Source organism: Diceros bicornis, chromosome 23 (assembly GCF_020826845.1).
Source record: "Diceros bicornis minor isolate mBicDic1 chromosome 23, mDicBic1.mat.cur, whole genome shotgun sequence".
In the NCBI taxonomy this organism is placed as follows: Eukaryota; Metazoa; Chordata; class Mammalia; order Perissodactyla; family Rhinocerotidae; genus Diceros; species Diceros bicornis.
The window spans coordinates 44,942,323-44,961,968 of NC_080762.1; the positions used below are offsets into that span (position 1 = coordinate 44,942,323).

At 37.3% G+C, this 19,646-nt stretch overlaps 1 protein-coding gene across 1 annotated transcript in view; it reads right to left on the reverse strand.

The window, feature by feature from the left end:
• Positions 1–19,646, reverse strand: part of ORC3 (origin recognition complex subunit 3) — a 58,026-nt gene that overhangs the window by 11,098 nt on the left and 27,282 nt on the right. Inside the window, exons 12-14 of the mRNA XM_058566670.1 lie at positions 13,818–13,934; positions 12,874–12,953; positions 109–242 (exon numbers count right to left, since the gene is read on the reverse strand). Coding sequence (XP_058422653.1) covers positions 109–242; positions 12,874–12,953; positions 13,818–13,934 — 331 coding nt within the window. The remainder of the gene's footprint in view (positions 1–108; positions 243–12,873; positions 12,954–13,817; positions 13,935–19,646) is intronic.

Genomic DNA, 19,646 nt, shown 5'->3' on the forward strand with positions numbered 1-19,646 from the left:
CTACTTTATCTCTTCATCTCTCAACACATCAGAATGTGGGGTTTTCCATGTTATTTTAGTTAAATGACTGTCATGGCCAGTAGAATTGGCAAGATATTATGTTCTCACCATCAAGGCTCTGAAACTGGGCCAGGAGCTCCTCTATTCTCTTTGCTGTGCTGCCAAGCTGCTTTTCAGAAGAGGACTTAAAAACCTTGAAACATTTCTCAAGTATGGTCATCAGTTCATCCTTTGCCAACATCCTAGAACAGAATCAGTGACAGATGTAATATAACTGGAAAATTAATATACTTAAAAAACATTGTCTACATATTAAATGTTTCTGGTCAGAAGACAATGGTGTAAATTCTTCATTAGTAGCTACCAACTTTTTTTGGAGAGATTTTCCTCAGTGTATGTGACAGTCAGAAGTATTCAGAAGAGCTCTCACATAAAACTCAACTGAGGAAATTTACAAAGATCTGGGTTCACAGCCTGGCTCTGGCACTTACTACGTCTGTAACACAGAAGAAGTTACTAAACATCACTGATCCTTGGTTTCCTCGTCTGTAAAATGAAAATAAGAACTCATATATTTCATAGGTTAGATGGAGGCTTAAAAATTAAATGAGAAGACGCATTTGAAGAATATAGCACAGAGCTTACCACACAGCAGGCATTTAAGGTTAGTTTTCCTCTCCTTCAGATCTAAATGTAAATATGAGACAAGAAATGTCCTCTGACGATAGAACACTTAGGCTAAATGAAAGCTTATTTGAAATGACCAAAAGAGTAGCACAATCATTTCTCTAATTGTTACCATTTTAGCCAAGCTTTACATCTTCCACGGGCTTCATAAACATCAGTCAGTAAATCCACTGAACTTTAAACAAGGTAGGCAATTCTGCACACGTAGAATGGTTGTGTAACTCATTCAAAGCTATAGAGGAAATCTTTGTTAGAAATGGAGAACACAGATATTCTAAAATTAGGATCCTGTTCTCAGAGCCATTACTTATAGGATCTCTCCACTAAGATCATATTCAGTAACAGAATGAAAAGGAACCAGGTCAATATTAGTAATTATTAATTGCCATGACACAAGTATACAAATTAGTCTCAGCAAACAGACCTAAATCGTCAAGACTACAGTGATTAAAAGTTTTTATATTAATCATCAAGAAACAATCAGACAAATCCAGAATGCGGGCCATTTTGCAAGATAACTATCTTATGTTTGACATTTTTCATAATAAAAAATTGGGGAAAAATACTAATACTCCTAAGTTAGGAAAAAGAGATATAAAGCTAGGTAGATTATAACTACTGAGAAATTAAGCTGGTTACTTCAACTAAAACTTAAATCAAAAAATAAAAAAACGTCAACCAATAAATACAGAAACTGGTAGGGATGGGCAAAAAGTAAACTTTTCCCTAGTTTTAAGAAAAAGTATAAAATCTTCTCTTCCTCTTTCTACAACAGTGAAATAATTATCCAAAGTGTTTTCTTTATCTGTGAATGAAAGGCAGCTAACAGGTCGAAGAAAACTAAACCGACACATTTAATTCTTGATTACATTTGAGATTATTTACAACCTCTGGCTTTCTATTGCGCAGATGGAGTTAAACTGTTAAGAGAAGAGAGTTAATCACTCAGTCTTGATGCACTTGAACAATCTGTTATACCTGACCTACAGCCCTACTCAAATGGACAAGGTCAGCATTTCCAGGGTCCAAGGAATCACTGGCACTGGCTTGCTGGGAAGGGCAAAGAGGCTGCAAGAATGGTGGCGAAGGGCGAACCCACATCAGCAGCACCCTAAGGACTAGCTTCCCAGGCTACAGGCAGCCACACCTCACATCTATTTGCAGCTTGCAAAATTGAATATCAAGGAAGGCAAAGCGTAGACTATTATTCATTTTCAAGGTGCAAGAAAAAATGGCATTATGTCATAAAATTTTTAAATCAAACTTTATTAGTCATAACTTTTAATATGACATTTGATTGAAAGGGGTAGATCTTTCACCTTAGATGTAAACTTCCAGGGATTCAGATAATTATTACTCCTTTTATTCTTAGCCAAAAATTTTGTTCTTATTGTTTCCAGAGTAGCAAAAGATCTTAAACTTTTCAAAGTACTCTCTGGTTTAAAATAAAAGAAGACTTGAAGTAAGGCTGATTAGAGCTAATAATGTGATCAACCCAATGAAGTCATTAATTAAGAATTTTTCAATTAAATTATATATACTCACAAAGAATCAACAAAGATGCCTGCTATCATCACTATTATTCAACATCATTCTAGAGTTTAGTCACTACAACAAATTAAGAAAAAAGAAGCAAGTGGTATAAACATCAGCAGGAAGATGAAATTTATTATGTGCATATGATATGACTATAAGGTTAGAAAATCTAACTGTGGAAGTATTAGAGTGTAAAAAGGTGTGTGGATATAAGACAAATATATATGTGTGTGTATATACACAGACGTGTGTTAATACTTTGCATATACATGTAATCAATATTGTAGTTTAAACCTATTTAAGAAAAAAGAGCATGTTCAAAATGGCAACACAAACTATAGAATACACAGTAATATACTTTATAACAAATGTGTAAGACATAAAAAATGAAAGCCCTGAATAAATGAATAGACATTTTTAAGTTCTAACCCTCAATATTGTAAAGATACAAATTCATTCCAAATTAATCTATATATTTAACACTTTTTGAAAGAAAATTCCAGTGGGTATTTTTTTAAAACCTCATAAAATTATTCTAAAATTTATCTGGAAAAATAATTGTTCCTAAAAAAGAGGAACAATGTATGTATACTTGAGTGTGTGTAGTGGGGCTATCGATATATCAAAAGGTACAGTGATTAAAATCAGATGGTACTTGTATAGGAACAGACAGGCCAATAGAAGAGAATAAGAGTCTAGAAAGAGATCAAGGTATATATCGGAATTTGATACATGACATAAAGGTAGCATTACAAATCAGTGGGGAACAGATGGGAGTTTCTGGAAATAACTAGTTTGAAAAAAAACAGATCACTACCTCAATGCATTTCAGATAAAATAAAAATGAGAGTATGGTGTGGGAGTCGGGGAAAGACCCAGTCCATCAATCATAAAATACTAGAAGAAAACAAAGAAAGATACTTAAGCCTGACAATAGCCGGCATGGGCAAGAGTGTGGGGAGCAAACACTGATATATTGTTGGCACAAGTGTACCTTGGTACAATAGTGTTTATATTTTAGACTCAGAAAGTCTGTTTATGTATTTATTTTGTGGAAATAACTATACAAATGTGCAAAAACACACTCACTCTCAGCGATTACTGTTTGTAACAGAGAAGAATTAGAAACAATCCAGAGACCAGCCCAGTGGCTCAAGCGGCTAAGTGCACCTGCTCCGCTGCGGTGGCCTGGGAATCGCTAGTTCAGATTCCGGGCGCGCACCGACACACTGCTTGGCAAGCCATGCTGTGGTGGCGTCCCATATAAAGTGGAGGAAGATGGGCACAGATGTTAGCCCAGGGCCAGTCTTCCTCAGCAAAAAAAAAAAAGAAGGAGGATTGGCAGATGTTAGCACAGGGCTGATCTCCTCACAAAAAAAATAAACAAAAAGAAACAATCTAAATATATATCAAACAAGGAACTAATTAAATAAAATGTTACAATTGCAAAATACAGGGTATTACATAGCGGTGATAAATGATGACGTAATACTAGAGATGACAGCTAACATTTATATGCACACATATGTACCAGGTGTCATTTGATCTCCACAACACTGTATGATGTAGGTACTATTATTATTCCCATGCTAAGAGATGAGAAAACAGAGGCACAGAAAACTTTAGTAACTTGTCCAGAGTTTGGTAATTGGCACAGCTGGAATTTGAACCCAGTCTGGCTTGGCATCTATGCTTTTACGGACCACACTATACTGTATATCAAGACACAGTGTCTATGGTAGAATATCAGGTGCAAAACAAATAACTACCACTACAAAAACCAACCAAACAAATACAAAAAACAAAAAAATGCAAGTTGTAGAACACTGTATATAGTATGATTTAATATATGTTCGTGCTTGGAAAAAATCTATAAGTACAAATTGCTAACAGTGGATAACTGGCTTTCAAAGTTATGTAACACCAGGGGTACTATCAGAAAAGTGCTGTTATGTTTTCATTTAGATTACTACTAGAGTGACTCCAACAAGCACTTTGGATAAACCAAACCTAACTGAACAAAATTAATAGAAAACAAAACTTAATTGAAAACTAAAAAATGAAAAATTTAATTTATCCCAAAAGGTTTGTTATATATAGCACCTCAAATCGAAAAGTAAGGACTGAGTCTAGCCACTAGACCAGCATTTTTCAAACTGGGTTTTCAAAATGGGTTTCAACCATTAGTAGTCATGAAAACATTCATTCATTCAATAAATATTTATTGAATGCCTAGTACCTACCAGGCACTGTTCTGGGCATTTGGGATACACCTCAGTGAATCAAAACCCCCTGTCTTCATAAAACTTACACTCTAGCAGGGGTGGGGAAGTGGTGTACAGACCACAAACATTACCTATCTCGTGTTACTATATGTTAAAAATTAGTATTATGGAAAAATATTGAGCAGAGTAAGGGGGGGATGGTTTGGGGTGGGCAGGTAAGTTTCAATTTTAAAATGGTTATTAGGCCTCATTGAGAAGATGACATTGACCAAACATGTGTGGGAGGTAAGAGACTTAGCCACACAAATATCTAGAAGAGATTTTCCTGACCGAGAGAACAATGCACGCAAAGGCCTATGGTGGGTGTGCGTCTGGCATGTTAAGGAAGAACAAGGATGCCAAGGTGACTGAAGTAGAAAGAGAGACCAAGTAGTAGGAGATGAAATCAGAGAGGCAATGGGGGGCTAGATCATGTTGGGTCATTGTATAGACTGCGGCTTTTACTCTGAGTGAAAAGGGGAGTTAATGGAGGGGTTTGAACAAAGGAATGACATTATCTGACATATTTTAAAAGGATTATTCTGACTGTTGTTTTGAGAAAAATCTGTAGGGGAACAAGTGTGGAAGCAAGGAAACCAGTTAGGAGGCTCTTGCAATAAGCCAGGTGAGAGATGATGGTGACTTGGTCAATGAGAGAAGGCGGCAAGAAGAGGTTTGATTCTTGATATATTTTGAAGGCAAAACTCAGGTTTTTGGCTTTGACCACAGGAAGATTCTAGGTTTCAGGGGGAAGATCAAGCATTCAGTTTTGAACATGTTAACTTGGAGATGTGTATCAGATGTCCAAGTGGAGGTGTTAAATAGGTAGACGGACGTTAACAGTCTGGCACTCAGGAGAAAAGTGTGGGCTTTTGACTAAGCCCTGGGGGCACTGTTATGTTAGGCTGTCAGGGAGAAGAGAAACCACCAAAGAAGACTGAGAAGGAGCATGCACTGTGGTAGGAGGAAAACCAAGAGAGGCTGGGTCCTGGAAGTCATTAAGGAAGGAGTGATGAACTGTGTTAAATGCTGCAAAGAGGTTAACGCAAATGAAGACGGAGAATGGATCATTAGATTTAGGAACATGGATGTTACTGATGACCTTGATCAAAGTAGTTTTGATAGAGTGCAAAAACCATCAGTTAAAGAGAGAATGAGAGGAGGAATGGGAGACTGTGACAAGGCTTTTGAATTTTGGTGGATTCCACCTAGCATTTTGCTTTAAAAGAAACAGAATAAAATTGAAAAGAAAATATCAGAATTTAAAAGTTTGAAAGCCACCACACTAGATTACTTTAAAGGGAAAGGAAAAAACACATCTAAGATAGGTCACATTAATGCCAAAAAAGAGCTATATCTTTAACGAACTTGATTAAGTGATTATATCGCTATCAGGTAAATGGTTCAAAAAAGGCTTGTGATACTTAATGTGTTAAAAGCTTCATAGGTTGTCATAAAAAAATGTTTCCTTAACTAAGATAGAATGAGAATCATTTAGCAATCATTAAAAGCAATCATCCTGCAGGGCAATGGAGTGTTCTGCTTCAACATGAAGAAAGCCAATAATTTTTGGTTAAGTAGGTACTGATTATGTAAACGTCTGATTGAGAACAGGCTACAAGGAGAAACTGGTCAATCCATGGCTAATGCAAAGATCTTCTGAATAATAACTTCTGAAGTTCTAAAACAGCTTCAAAAAATATTCAAAAACTCAAACCTGCAAATATATCAGTGAAGACTAGAAGAAAACAAAACAAAAAAAGCTTACAAAAATCACATTCACAGGGGCCAGCCTGGTGGCGTAGTGGTTAAGTTCACGCTTTCCACGTCGGTGGCTCAGGGTTCACCAGTTCGGATCCTGGGTGCGGACCTACTCGCTGCTCATCAAGCCATGCTGAGGTGGCATCCCACATAGAAGAACTAGAAGGACCTACGACTAGTTGTTTCTAAAAACTATATGTGTTTTTATATTTTTCTAAGTATATATATATTTTATTGATGCACTATAAAAGTATACCCCTTAGTTCATGAGAAAGAAAAAAACAGTTGTCAAACTAAGTTTCATCCACTATTTGAATTTTTAAAATTAGTATTTCTTAGCTACTTGTTCATTTTACTAGCAGAAAAGTGGTAGCAGGAACTAAATGTTTAATAAAAATAAAACTTAAAATACAAATTCAGATCTTTTTTCTGTTTATTGAGATAAAAAACCACTGCTCACTACTGGCAGTGGAATACTTTAGTCCAGTTTTGAAACAAATTTGAGATCAACTGCCCAAAGCCATCCAGCTTCTCTATAGATAAGGACTTTTCTTTTCCTTTGATGGCTTCATTTTTTCCTCAATCTTTGGTGTCCCCTCTCATTCTCCTTTATTTTCTAGAACAGTGTTTCTCAAAGTGTGGTCCCTGGACCATCTGTCCAAATGTGGTGGTGTGCTTGTTAAATGCAGATTTAAATGGTCCTGCTGACCACCACACCCAGGTTCCCAACAGTCAGATTCAGAATCTTTGGGGAGAAGGTGGAAATCTACATGTTTAATATACCTCAGCTGATTCTTACGCACACTAAAGCCTAAAAATCATTACTCTAAAAACAGTGACTCTCAATATCTTTTGCTTTAAAATGAGCTTCAACAATTCAGCTGTTTGTCTGATTTTACCACAAGCCCACAGATAATTGTGGAGGACCTGATGTGATGCAAATTCAGGATTGGCAATCCCTGTTCTGAAAAAAAGAAATTATATTTTAATGGTGCAGTGTCATATAGCTTCTTCATGGACAAATCTAGATCATCAAAAGTTACATTATTGCTATTTAGGAAGGATCTCATAGACTGTGGAGCTGTGTCATTTTTCATAACTAGATCTTTAAATATCATCTAAAGTTGATCTGCAAAGTCAGGAAACAATGTGTTATTTAGATTCCAAATCTCTAATCTCTTTGAACTAAGCTCAAGTGATCAAATGTTAATATTATTACTTGGGTCATGTTTTTTTAATTCAATGAAAGCTGAGCTGACCTGCTAATATATTACTGTTTAACTCAAAAGCGTTACTCAGAAATTAGAGTAATTTCTTTCAGCCTAAAGTAAATTCCTTCAGCTATCAATCAACTTCAGTTTACAAATCTGTTTCTGTAGCAAGCGCATAAGGTTACACTTGGGATAAGCAGCCTAGACACTGTGGCTCCTTTCATTTATACGTCTGTATCCTGTGCCAAGACGACTAGTGTCAGGATTGACGGGGGGCAGAGTGAGTCCACAAAAACTTGCTCTGCTGGCTCATTTTAAAATTTTGGGTACACTCTGAACACGGACTATTGGCCACAAACCCATATAAATTTCCTTTTATATCACCTCTCAAATAATTGGAATAGGGCTGAAAAATGGACTGAACTTTGAAGATTCATATTTAAATTCCAGCTCTGCCAACTGCAGAAAAGTCACTCAATATTTCTGGCTTTGGTTTCCTTATTTGGAAGAAGATGGGATAACTCTAGATGAGTAAGTCTCTATTAACAGGGTGGAGGGCATAGTAAATTCCCCAAAGAAGAGGGGCACACTGTTCATTTTCCCCAATCCAAGAATCATTGTTGTAGCGATCTACTGCTACTGATCTGAGAGGGTAGTATGCTTAGGTCCAGCTGATCCATTATGTTCCTATAAGTTGAGGATGCTATGATTTATATCAACCCTTAAAACCTTATTATTGAAGCAAAGTTTTTCGAATTTCAAAAGTTTGAAAAATTCTTGGTCTAGTGTTTGATTTCTAGATGGCTATTTTGAAATTCTTTCCAATAGAGAGGTAAGTTTTTCTTCGTAAGATCTTTCATAGCTGACGAGGAAAAGCCAGTGTACTCACCTAGCTCACTGCTGGGTTAGCATCCTTTTTACCACTTCCTATTCCAAAACTTAAATATATCCTTATGGAATGATACATGGTTGCATGAAAAATTAACCAACTCATATCTTGCATAATAAGTCTTCATGCTCTAAGAGTTGACTGAGAGAGGAAAGATTATGGAAGACACGCAGAACCATTGCACTCATGTCAAATTATGACATATTATAAGGCATATTTGCATGCTCTCCCCACACACATAAATGTTTGTTGCATACATTTTAAAAATAACTCTAGTATAAAATTCTCTAGGTCTTTTTCCACTCACGAATGTATGACAAATATTTCCCACATTATTACAAATTCCTTGTAAATACTTTTTTTAATTGAGATATAATTGATATATAACACATTAGTTTCAGGTGTACAACATAATGATGCGATATAGGTATATATTGCAAAATGATCACCACAATAAGTCTAGTTAACATCCATTACCATACAGTTACAAATTTTTTTCTTGTGGTGAGAACTTTTAAGATCTATTCTCTAAGCAACTTTCAAACATACAATACAATATTATTAACTATAGTCACCATGCTGTACATTATATCCCCAGGACTTATTTATTTTATATCTGGAAGTTTGTACCTTTTGACTACCTTCAACCATTTTGCCCACTTCCCATCCCCTACCTCTGGCAACCACCAGCCTGTTCTCTGTATCTATGAGTTCAGTGTTATGGCAGGACTTCCTTCTTTTTATGGCTGAATAATATTCCGTTGTATGTATATACATTTTCTCTATCCATTCATCTATTGACGGACACTTAACGTTGTTTCCATGTCTTAGCTGTTGTAAATAACGCTGCAGTGAACATGGGGGTGCAGATATTTTTTTGAGCTAGTGTTTTCATTTCTTTAGGATAAATACCCAGAAGTGGAATTGCTGGATCATATGGTAGTTCTATTTTTTAATTTTTTGAGGAACTCCATACTGTTTTCCATAGTGGCTGCACCAATTTACATTCCCACCAACAGTGCACAAGGGTTCCCTTTTCTCCATGTCCTCACCAACACTTCTTATTTCTTGCCTCTTTGACAATAGCCATTCTATTCTGATTTGTATTTCCCTGATGATTAGTGATGTTGAGCACCTTTTCATGTACCTGTTGGCCATCTGTATGCCTTCTTTGGAATAATGTCTATTCAGATCCTCTAACCATTTTTTAATCAGATTGTTTGGGGTTTTTTTGCTATTGAGTTGTATAAGTTCTTTATATATTTTGGATATTAACCCCTTATCAGATACATGATTTGCAAATATTTTCTCCCATTTGGTAGGTTGCCTTTTCATTTTGTTGATGGTTTTCTTTGTTGTGCGGAAGCTTTTTAGTTTGATGCAGGTCCACTTGTGTTTTGTTGCTTTTGTTGCCTTTGCTTTTGGTGTCAAAGCCAAAAAACTATTGCCAAGACCAACATCAAGGAACTTATCACATATGTTTTCTTCTAGTTTTATGGTTTCAAGTCTACGTTCAAAGTCTTTAATCCATTTTGAGTTGATTTTTGTGAATGGTGTAAGATAGTGGTTGAGTTTCATTCTTTTGCAGATGGCTATCCAGTTTTTTCAACACTATTTATTGAAGAGACTGTTCTTTCCCCATCATATATTCTTGGCTCCTATGTCATAAATTAATTGCCCATATATGCATGGGTCTATTTCTGGGCTCTCTATTCTGTTCCATTGACCTATGTGTCTTTTTATGCCAATACTATACTGTTTTAATTACTACAGCTTTGTAATATAGTTTGAAATCAGGAATCATGATGCCTCCACCTGTGTGTTCTTCTTTCTCTGGCTATTTAGGGTCTTTTGTGGTTCCATACAAATGTTAGAAATCAAATACCTTTTAGGTGTCACAAAATATTTCATCAAGTAGTTCTATGGTTATTTAAACATGCCAGTTTCCAGATAAAAGGGATTTTTCAAGAGACATACTGCCTTTAAGGTGCTTCTTAACAAAAAAATTCACATGGGAGGGGCCGGCTCCATGGCTTAGCGGTTAAGTGCACGTGCCCCGCTACTGGCGGCCCAGGTTCGGATCCCAGGCGTGCACCAACGCACCGCTTGTCTGGCCATGTTGAGGCGGCGTCCCACATACAGCAACTAGAAGGATGTGTAACTATGACATACAGTTATCTACTGGGGCTTTGGGGAGAAAAAGGAGGAGGACTGGCAATAGATGTTAGCTCAGGGCCGGTCTTCCTCAGCAAAAAAAAGAAGAGGATTGGCAGGAATGTTAGCTCAGGGCTGATCTTCCTCACAAAAAAAAAAAAAAAATTCATATTGGAAATGTTACTAGACTATGTTTCTAACAGTGCCTAGTTTTTCTTTCCAAAGTAACATTCAGTGATCATTTTAATCTTATTTTCTCTCACGACTTGAATTGTTTGAAGACAAGTGATAAGAATGTCTGGTTTCCTAAATTCAGATGATTCCTACTTAAAATGCCTCAATTGATAAGTGTCCCTGACTTCTTGTCCACATCTACTCTATACAAAGGGGAAAAGAAGAATTCCAGTCTGGAAGTTCCCAGATTCCTCTTCTCTCTTGCAGTGCCCAGACTCTTGCCTGTCCTTGCTGTAGCTGCTATATTTGATCCTTAATGCTTTTTATATTCCTGTTTCTGACCTCAGCTTAGCAAAATGACTTTCTATTTATTGCTTCTGCTTTACTCAGATCCCCAAATCCATATTTTAGATCTTAGCAAAGGAGGGTGGAAGATACAACAGCTTTGAAGTCAACTTAGATTAGAATCCTGGTTCCATCAACAGCTAAGAGATCTCAGGCAAATCACTTACACCCTATATGAGCTTCAGTTTCCTCAGCTGTAAAGTGCGGCTAATAGTATCTGCCACTAAGGTGTACTTGAGTATTAGACTGGAAGATATACTGGAAGTACAAACACAGTGGCTGGCACACTGCAAGCCTTCATAAACCATAGTTACTAATGTCACGGTTACTATTATTGCTCATGATTCCTTACCCTAGTTTGGAATTGACATTCTTGATCCTTGACTTGTACCCCAAGATTACTAGCACCAGGGAGATGCAGAAGGAAAAGAACAAGTCCCTTCCTGACAAAGGAATCTATGAGTTTGGAAATACCCAACTGAAGAAGGAAGACAATTACTAATAACGAAGGTTAAAGAGAAACCCCAGCAAGAATCAAGTGGGTGTTTGAGATAGTATGATGAGTTGAATAGAAAACAAAAGAAGTCTCAGAAATATTCCAGTTGAAGAATGTAAATACACAGAAATCTCTTATTGGCATTTAAAAAAATGAAATAAAACATTCAGTGGCAATCTAGTTTCCATGGGGGAGTTATTTTTCCAGAGAGCATAAAATTAGTTTCCTATCTTAAGCTGCACCTGCTAGATCACTAACATTTGTATTATTAAGTCTCTGGACTTAAAGTGCTTTCAATGTGAATTTTCCTCCTACTGTGCCCATCTGTTCTTTTCTTGTGAGCCCAGAGGAAGCCAAGACTTAATAAATTTTCAGTTCTCAGACTTCTTTATGATATTTTCATATAAGCATTTGTATCCACTAAGGAAAATTATAAGATTACAGAAACTTAAGTCACACTTGATTTTCCTTTTCTCACTATCCACGTGGTCATTATTTTTATGGAAGACTAAAAAGTCACCATACATATAACAAAGCCAAGGAAAACAAATTATTATAACTTTAAAAGGTAAATTTGTCAGGGATGATAAATGATCTTTGATGTATGATAATAACACTAAAATACCTTATTTATTCATATAACAGTAGGTAAATAATTTATGAATTATCCATTATTAATGTGAACGGAGCCGGGTCAGGTGGGGGAAGGTATCAACGCCACGGCCTACTCGTGGTTGTCCCTCAGCAAGGTCAGCAGTGGCCTCTTTCACAAGGTGCATTTCACCCAGTGATGCTGCTCCTCCACCCCACCAGGTCAGGCCATGGTGAGCTCACTTTCCATCACTACTCTCCCTGCCATGATGTCAAGCTGGCTGGATGAAAATGATCCATACCTAAGCTTTCCTCATGTGGTGTCAATATTTGACTAAACAAATACTTGTTTTACTTTAAAAACCACAAGTTCAAGGGGCCGACGCTGTGGTCTAATGGTTAAGTTTGGCACACTCTGCTTCGGTGGCCTGGGTTGGGTTCCTGGGTGCAGACTACACCACTCATCGGCAGCCATGCCGTGACAGCAACCCACATACAAAATAGAGGAAGATTGGCACAGGGCGAATATTTCTCCGCAAAAAAAAAAAAAAAAAAATTCACAAATTCAAAAAGAAGGTAAAACTAGCAAAGAAATAGATGTGTGCCACATTAAAAACAATATAAGCTACAAACATAAATTCAAGATATATACAAATATTAGACATAACGTGGCTACTTATGAAACTCCTTGGCAGGTAGAGTTCTGCAGGAAGGTGTTACTTATTGGCAGGCTTAGAGTAGACAAAAAAAACCCAAAAAAACTACCTCAGCAGCTGCAGAGCCGATGCATACTCCTCTGAATCCCATACATTCTTTTCTAAACATGTGCAGTACAGCTCTCTGATCTGTAAGTGAACAGCACACTTGTAAGGAACCAAAAGTGATGTACTAAGTTTGCACACTGCTGGTTTGGCAAAATCATAAAGGTCAAGACAAAACATTAATGTTATTAAAAACAACATTTTCTTTAGATGACAACAGTCTTGGCATTTGTCACATGCATCAGGCTTTATAAGAACACCATCTACATAAAAGCAAAATGAGACTATATTGGGATTGCCTGATATCACTGGTCACTTTGCAATAAGAAAATGATAAAATAAAAAGATAATGTGATTATTAAAAAGAAAGCTTAATGGCAGAAATCATCTTATAAACAAGTCATGTATTCATAATTGTTCTCTAAACCTCTAAGTTAAGGATGCAGAGATTTAAGAATACAGAATTCTTCCATTAAAGATCCACTCTATGGATGGTCCACAGGTGTATGTATGACACAAAGGCCAGAGGAGCATAATTTTGCAAGGAGCAGAAGTACTGCTTCCCTTTTAGTTCTTGGCACAATGCAAGGTTAACCATTAAGCATTCTTAAACAGATTCCTTTTTCTATTTCACTAAGGTGGAGGATTAGCTCTCTCAGTGTAAATGACAAAGAGGTGTTAACGAAAGTTAAAATGGCTTAGCACAAATACATTGTAGGGGAAGCAATACCACCAGGATTCATCTGGTTGTTTCTAGTTGTGGCCATTAGAACAAAAAATACTATTTCAATTACCAGTCGTGTGTATAGCTGGAACTGATTTAGATTGTGCACACACTGTAAGATTTGGATCCATTTCAAATTTTGATGCCTGAATGCTACTGAAATCAAAGGAAAAAACTACTAATATTCCTACTTTATAGATTCCAAATGAAGAAGTTTTGATTACCTGTCGACCCATTGGGTACTTGGGAAGAGAAGAGGTGAATTGATGAAGACATCTCAAAACCAGGAAATAATTTGTATGGTAAACATACAGGTTTTCTAGTAATGATTGTGTTTCTTCCTAAAAATCACAGAACATATTACAAATACGTAAGTCAGTAATTAAAACAATACAATAATAAAATCTACTTCATGGATATACATAATTTACGAAAAAATTATGATATAAGATTCAGAATTATAAATTAACCTCCTTAATTTCGAGAATTTATAATACACACAAAATCCAGGATAAAGGCTGGGTATTTTTGATTTAGTATCAAGTCTGGGATATTGTACACAAACTAAAATTAATACTGTAATTTAATTTCCTCCTATTTACAGCATTGCCACAGTAACTTGGTCCCCAAAAATACAACTGTGCAAAAGAGCACCTTGCTGGATGCCTGCCTGTGCCTGTAGTGTGTGTCACAGCAAAGTGGGCCCATTACCCTCTCCTCTCCCTCACTGGCATCAGAAGGGTGAGATCACCAGAGAGCCCAGTACCAATGGACTTAACAGTTGCTGAGGTTCCACATATGATGTACGCTTTTCTTAAAGTATTGGTAGAATTGTGTTTGAAAGGGAAGTAGGAAAGACGATAGAAGAAACACCACAGATGATTCTGATAAATCCCTGCCTTTTGTTGTGAATCTCCAACACGAGTTTTTTTTTTTTTTTTGAGGAAGATCGGCCCTGAGCTAACATCTGCCAATCCTTCTCTTTTTGCTGAGGAAGACTGGCCCTGGGCTAACATCTGTGCCCATCTTCCTCCACTTTATATGGGACGCCACCACAGCATGGCTTGACAAGCAGTGTGTCGGTGTGCACCCAGGATCTGAACCAGCGCACACTGGGCCGCCGCAGCAGAGCGTGCACACTTAACCGCTTGTGCCAATGGGCCGGCCCCTCAAAATATTTTTTTTGAGGAGGCAGTATTATGTTTTCTAGAACCTTCTGAAATAGTTTAGTAATGATTTTAAAACACGATGTCCTATCAAGTGTTTTTCAGGCCTCAAATACTTTTATAACTGCTTACTTCTGTAATGTTTTCTTAAGAGGATTATGATCTGTGACATGGTCTTCAAATTTTTTTCTCCTCTAAGAAGTCAAATAAAGGACTTTACTGTGCTGTCCTTTTTTCAGTAATATCTTGCAGATACCCATTATTTTTAGCAGTCAATCATGCAGAAAATAACACCTCAGATATCAATAAATTCAAGCTATTCTAACCTATATAAAGCAATGAATCTGATATATTTTCTTCAACTCTAACTCACTTAGAAATCAATTCCTTGGTCAGCAATCTATGGGTCATTACCTGAAAGCATAGGGCAAATGAAAGAAAACCTGTTAGTACCAAAATGTTTTTCCTCCCAGTATTTGAGTTAGCTGGTAATTTCAAAAATCTAGGTCTCCTATTGAAACAAAGGATACTTTAACCACCACTGGGAGAGTATAATTTAATTCTGTTTATACTGTAAGCTATAACACAAAGATTGCATAAAGCCACTAATTGTTTGCCTTGATGTGTACTTAAATAGCTTTTAAACAGGGGGACTATTCTGGAGAAAAAGGAATCTATTACTGAATAATAATCATATTTCATGCTACTTACACTACCTATTACTTTTGCTTTGTGGAGTAACTGTATGTACAAATAACTGGGTGATACAGAACTGAATGACATCTTCATTGAATCTACTTGGATGAGGAGAGAAAAGAAATACTGTACACGGTTCAGGCAATGTTACACAGTCAAGGAACTATACCCTGGAGTAAGTGTGAGAGGAGGGATATGAACATGTTTTTCTCCCAGCTTAGTCCCTTCATACTTCTCACTGTGTGATTACATCCCTGTGCTGAGTGGAATTCTAGTGTTTAAAAAATGTTTTGGGGCCGGCTCCGTGGCGTAGCGGTTAAGTCCGTGTGCTCCACTGCTGGCGGCCCAGGTTAGGATCCCAGCTCACGCTGACGTACCGCTTGTCAGGCCATGCTGTGGCGGCATCCCACATAAAGTAGAGGAAGATCGGCATGGATGTTAGCTCAGGGCCAGTCTTCCTCAGCAAAAAGAGGAGGATTTGGCATGGATGTTAGCTCAAGGCTGATCTTCCTCACCAAAAAAAAAATGTTTTGTTTTGTTTTGTTCATATAACATGGCAGACTATTTCATCTGATGCTCAACTGAGGAAATGGAGTTCTGGGTTCCAACACTGGAAATAAAACTGGCTATGCTAGACTTAGCCAGCCTGATGGTCTAGTGGTTAAGATTCAGTGCTCTCACTGCTGCAGCCCAGGGTTCATTTCCCAGTCAGGGAACCACACCACCCATTTGTCAGTTGTTGTACTGTGGCGGCTGCGTGTTGCTGTGATGCTGAAAGCTAGGCCACCGGTATTTCAAACACCAGCAGGGTCACCCATGGTGGACAGGTTTCAGCAGAGCTTCCAGACTAAGACAGACTAGGAAGAAGGACCTGGCCACACACTTCTGAAAAAATTGGCCATGAAAAGCAGTGGAGCACTGTCTGACATAGCGCCAGAAGGTGAGAGGAAGGTGCAAAAAGACTGGGCAGGGTTCCACTCTGCTACACACAGTGTTGCCAGGAGTCAGAATCAACTTGATGCCACTAACAACAATAATGCTGGACTTAATGACAAAAGATCTGTTATATCTTTCTAAGGGATTTTCAAGAGTAATTCTGATCATCCCAGATCTTTGCCTTTTGTGCTGACTTAGAACCTAATCTCCACATGAGAAAGAGTCTACTGTTATTTATATCTGCATTCTTATCAACTGCAACAGAAAACAACACAAATGATTAACTTAACTTTTTTCATGTAACCTGTTCTCTAAGTTCTTTGTCTCACTGAGGTATAGTCTTACCTCTATATCCAAGGGTTTCTGCATCCTTGGATTTAAACCTGCAGATACAGAGAGCCTACTGTATTCATTGTACTACGCCATTTTATAAAGGACTTGAGCATCTGCAGATTTTGGTATCTGCAGGAGTTCCTGGAACCAATCCCCTGCGGATACCAAGGGGTGACGGTACGTATCTGCAAATGCCTTCACCTGTCCAGCAACAATTCCTAATGTACTTTATGAACACTATTTTATAAACTCAAACTTGTAAAGGGTTTTTATGTATGGGAAAATTTCCCACTTACTACATTACAGCAGCACCACACTACGCACATGCAAAAACAAAGCCTGTTGAAGTAGTAATCCTATTTTCCATTCATTAAATTTTTCCTCCAGCATCTTTTCTGTACACTAGTCAGAGTTGCCACTGTTTTATTTCATAATTGTGTTTAGGATGATTCTTTTCTACAGAGATACACTTTGCCTAGGGATATTCATTATTTCCCAAAGAGATACGCTTTCCTCTGCTCTTGAAATATGAGGACCTCTTGGTCTTTACCGATCTTTGATACAGACATGGGAACAGAAATATTTCTCTGCTATGAGAAAAACAGAGCAAATACATAGCAGCCTCTTCGCTCTTCCCTAAACAAGCCAGATACGTTCCAACCTCAGGTCCTTTCCTCTGGCTGTCGCTCTGCTTGGAATTCTCTTCCTCTAGATTCCTGCATGGCAAGCTCTGTCACTTCCTTTAGGTCTTTACTCAGAATTCACCTTCTCAGTAAGGCCCTGATTTAAAATATCAATCCTACTCCGCATGCACACCAATCATATTCCCTTTCTCTCCGTCACTGTTTTCTCCTTAGCAATTAATAGGTAACATATCTTGATAGCACATAAGCTCCATGAAGGCAGGGCTTTTGTCTGTTTTGTTCACTCCTGTATTCTCAGCATCTAGATTAATACCTGGCACACAGTAGGCACTCAAAAAAATATCTGTTGAATGAGGAAGTGCATTAATGAATGGAGGCCAACACTCAGTCTCTCTTCTAAATAAGAGCAACTGCTTGTTGTATTGCTGGATGTGGGCCAGATTTACTAATTTTTCAAAAGAAGACAAAAGTCTGAAATTTTAATGTAAAATTTCTCAATTTGTAAATGTTGGCTCAGATTCTTTAAAAAAAACCATGGACCTAAAAAAACCACATTTATATTGCGCTGTGGGTTGCCAATCAGTGTGTAATACACCCTTTTAAATCAGCCGTCTCCAATCCCATCAATCCTGTCGGTCATTCATTAAAAATAATTCATGTGTTATTGTTTACTTATATGACAGGGCCTCTATCATCACTGAGCTAGTTACTTTCTTTGGAGGAGAAGCCAATGGCTATGTAAAACTTAAATATATATAGGTAAAGAAAATATGATCAGGCAAGATTACATTTGCCATGATCTTAGTTTTTGCATTTATTTCTCTTCTAATTTCCATAATATTTATCACTTTTGTGTGTAGAATTGTATGTATAGGGGTGAAGAGTGACCTCAATATTATTTAAGAAAGTCATAAAAATGACTAGATTCTTGTGATTTGTTCCTTTTAATCAATTCACTGATATTAAAAGCTGGTAAAACAGACTTACATTGAATTTTAAAATTAAGAGGTATTAGCTGTCCAAGAACACAGCATTTTCTCATTTATCATCCTGCTAGAACTAAGCATTATTGTTCTCATTAGACAGAAATTTTGGTGGCAGTTTTTCCCAGATTTGACTTATCATATTACAGCTACCACAGCTTTCCCCCAGCTCTCACGTGGCACGAGTGCTGGTCTTCGCATCCGTCTCAGCCATTTGTTCTCCCTATTCCTAACGGGCACTTGAGACCAGAAGCACTTGATGGAGGGTTTGGATTTAAACTGCCCATTCCTGACACTCTGTGAGGCTCATGCCTCACTCGTCCTATCACATGTGGTATTTGTTTTGCACTTGTGTTCTTTTCTCCTGTTATTATTTTTTCTAATAGATTTTTTCCCCTCCTCCTGCCCTTTAGGTCTGTCAAAAGAAAAAGAAAGAAGAGGTGGGGGCAAAGGTGAAAGGCAGGTCTCCCCAAACTCATGAACTAGTTTTGTGCCTTCTGTTCACGAATCACCATGATGAACAAACTAAATGGTGAAAGGAAGTCCTTGCTCTCCCACTAACTCGCTCTGTGACCTCAGATACTTCACTGCCTTTCTCTTGGCTGTAGTTCTTCATTTGTAAAATAGCATGATGAATCAGGGTATCTTTCTAATAGTAATACATTACAATTCTAAGAAATTCAAGACTTATTTCCCACTTTCGATAGATTTAAAGCTAGCTGGGCACATAGGCATAAAGACATGAAAACATTAACAAGTCAGAATAATAAAACTTCAACTGTCACCTGTAAGGGATTGAATCTGAGTTTTCTACATAGTACGAAGTTTAAACCTTTAAGGGTTGAAACCATGCCAAATAGCTTTAAGGAAGATTTGAATAAAAATATATAAATTGGTTTTCTTAAAAGAGGTATATGCAATTAGTCATTCACTAAATATACTGAGCATAATGTAACTTCTTGACAAGACAGGATCAACATGAATAGCAATCATTACGGGTAACAGAGACAACATGGTTGGTGTGGCGAGCACAGGATTAAAATGAACCTAATCTTTGCTATGGTGTTGGGACTTATTTTTAAAAAGTATCTTGAAAATAAAGTGTGTGTGTGTGTGTGTATGTAAATGACACTGGTGTGCGTGTGTGTGTGTATATATATAAAATACATAACTATATAATGACCTAACAACAAATATTTGGTGAGGAGAAGGGGGCTGTTTCCCTTTCTTTCTTTAACTCAACAGCAGCATGCAGTGCTGCATGACACCTGGCTACCTGACTACCAAGGCTGAAG